Consider the following 1033-nt stretch of genomic DNA (forward strand, 5'->3'; position numbering starts at 1 on the left):
TTCTTTGGGCCAGAACACAGCTCACTGTCATACAGATCCCGGGGGTTACCCAGCGTGGAAGTGGCCCTCGCTCCCCGGCCCCCAGGCGATCAGGGAAGCTGGGCATCTTCAACGAGGGTTGTTCTTGTCTGGCCTCGATCGTCTGATCTACTATTTACACCTTAAACTGCGTTGGGCAGTATGCAATTTTCGGATGCCCCTTCCCAGTAAAACCATAGGAGGCTTTAGAGCTGCAATTGTTTCCTTAAACAACTGTTGCCTTCCTAAATCTGGAGAAGTGGTTGTTTGTCTTCTTTTCCTGTATTCATATAGTTGATTTGATAAAAAGTGAACTCGCAAAACTTCAGACCAGGGCTGAATATTTTTAAAAGATCAACATTTTAAAAATAAATTTAACATGGATTTTTTTTCATTTGTCCACTTAACAGCCTACGGGTAAGATTGTTACTTCTGAATATTTTCCCTTCTCCTTCCAGACTGACATAATTGACCACAGTTTTGCAGTGGAATGGATGCAGGACTTCGAGACTTTTCAGGATGCCCTGAATCAAGAGACTTCCTATGTCAGTAACCTGACTCGTTCTGTGGGTTTAGTGTTGGATGAACTTTTCAGTTCATCAAAGTTAAGGTCTTCCTTTTTTTACTACCTCTCCTAAAAGCCTGGAGAAGAGCAGGTTCAAGGAGAACATTTTTGCTGTGCATAAATGCCTGGGAGGAGGGTGTAAGGAAGGCGAGCGGCAGACTCTGTTCACTGGGGCGTGGGGAAAGGACAAGAGACAGCAGACACAAGGTGAGACACAGGAAACTATGTTTAAAGGGAAGAGAAAAAAATTACTTTAATTTTACTAATTCTGCACTGCAACAGATGGTCCAGAGAAATTGTGGAGTCTCCATCCTTGGAGATGCTTAAAACACTTTTGCTCAGGCAAAGTCGTGAGCGACCCATTCTACCTAATCCTGCTTTTTGAGCAGGAGAGATTGGACTAGATGATCTCCAGAGGTATTGTCCAACCCCCACCATTCTGTCCTTCTG

At 44.0% G+C, this 1033-nt stretch overlaps 1 protein-coding gene across 2 annotated transcripts in view; it reads left to right on the plus strand.

The window, feature by feature from the left end:
• The window catches only part of GPN1 (GPN-loop GTPase 1), a 9559-nt gene extending 8572 nt beyond the window's left edge, over positions 1–987 (plus strand). Inside the window, exon 8 of one of the 2 annotated variants that reach the window (XM_017838811.1) lies at positions 477–594. In XM_017838811.1, the coding sequence (XP_017694300.1) occupies positions 477–486 (10 nt within the window). In that variant the 3' untranslated portion in view covers positions 487–594. Of the gene's footprint in view, positions 1–476 lie in introns of both variants that reach the window. The other variant, XM_017838810.1, reaches the window with a different exon arrangement.
• The last annotated feature ends 46 nt before the right edge of the window (positions 988–1033 follow it).

Source organism: Lepidothrix coronata, unplaced genomic scaffold (assembly GCF_001604755.1).
Source record: "Lepidothrix coronata isolate B3197 unplaced genomic scaffold, Lepidothrix_coronata-1.0 Scaffold361, whole genome shotgun sequence".
NCBI classification, from domain to species: domain Eukaryota; kingdom Metazoa; phylum Chordata; class Aves; order Passeriformes; family Pipridae; genus Lepidothrix; species Lepidothrix coronata.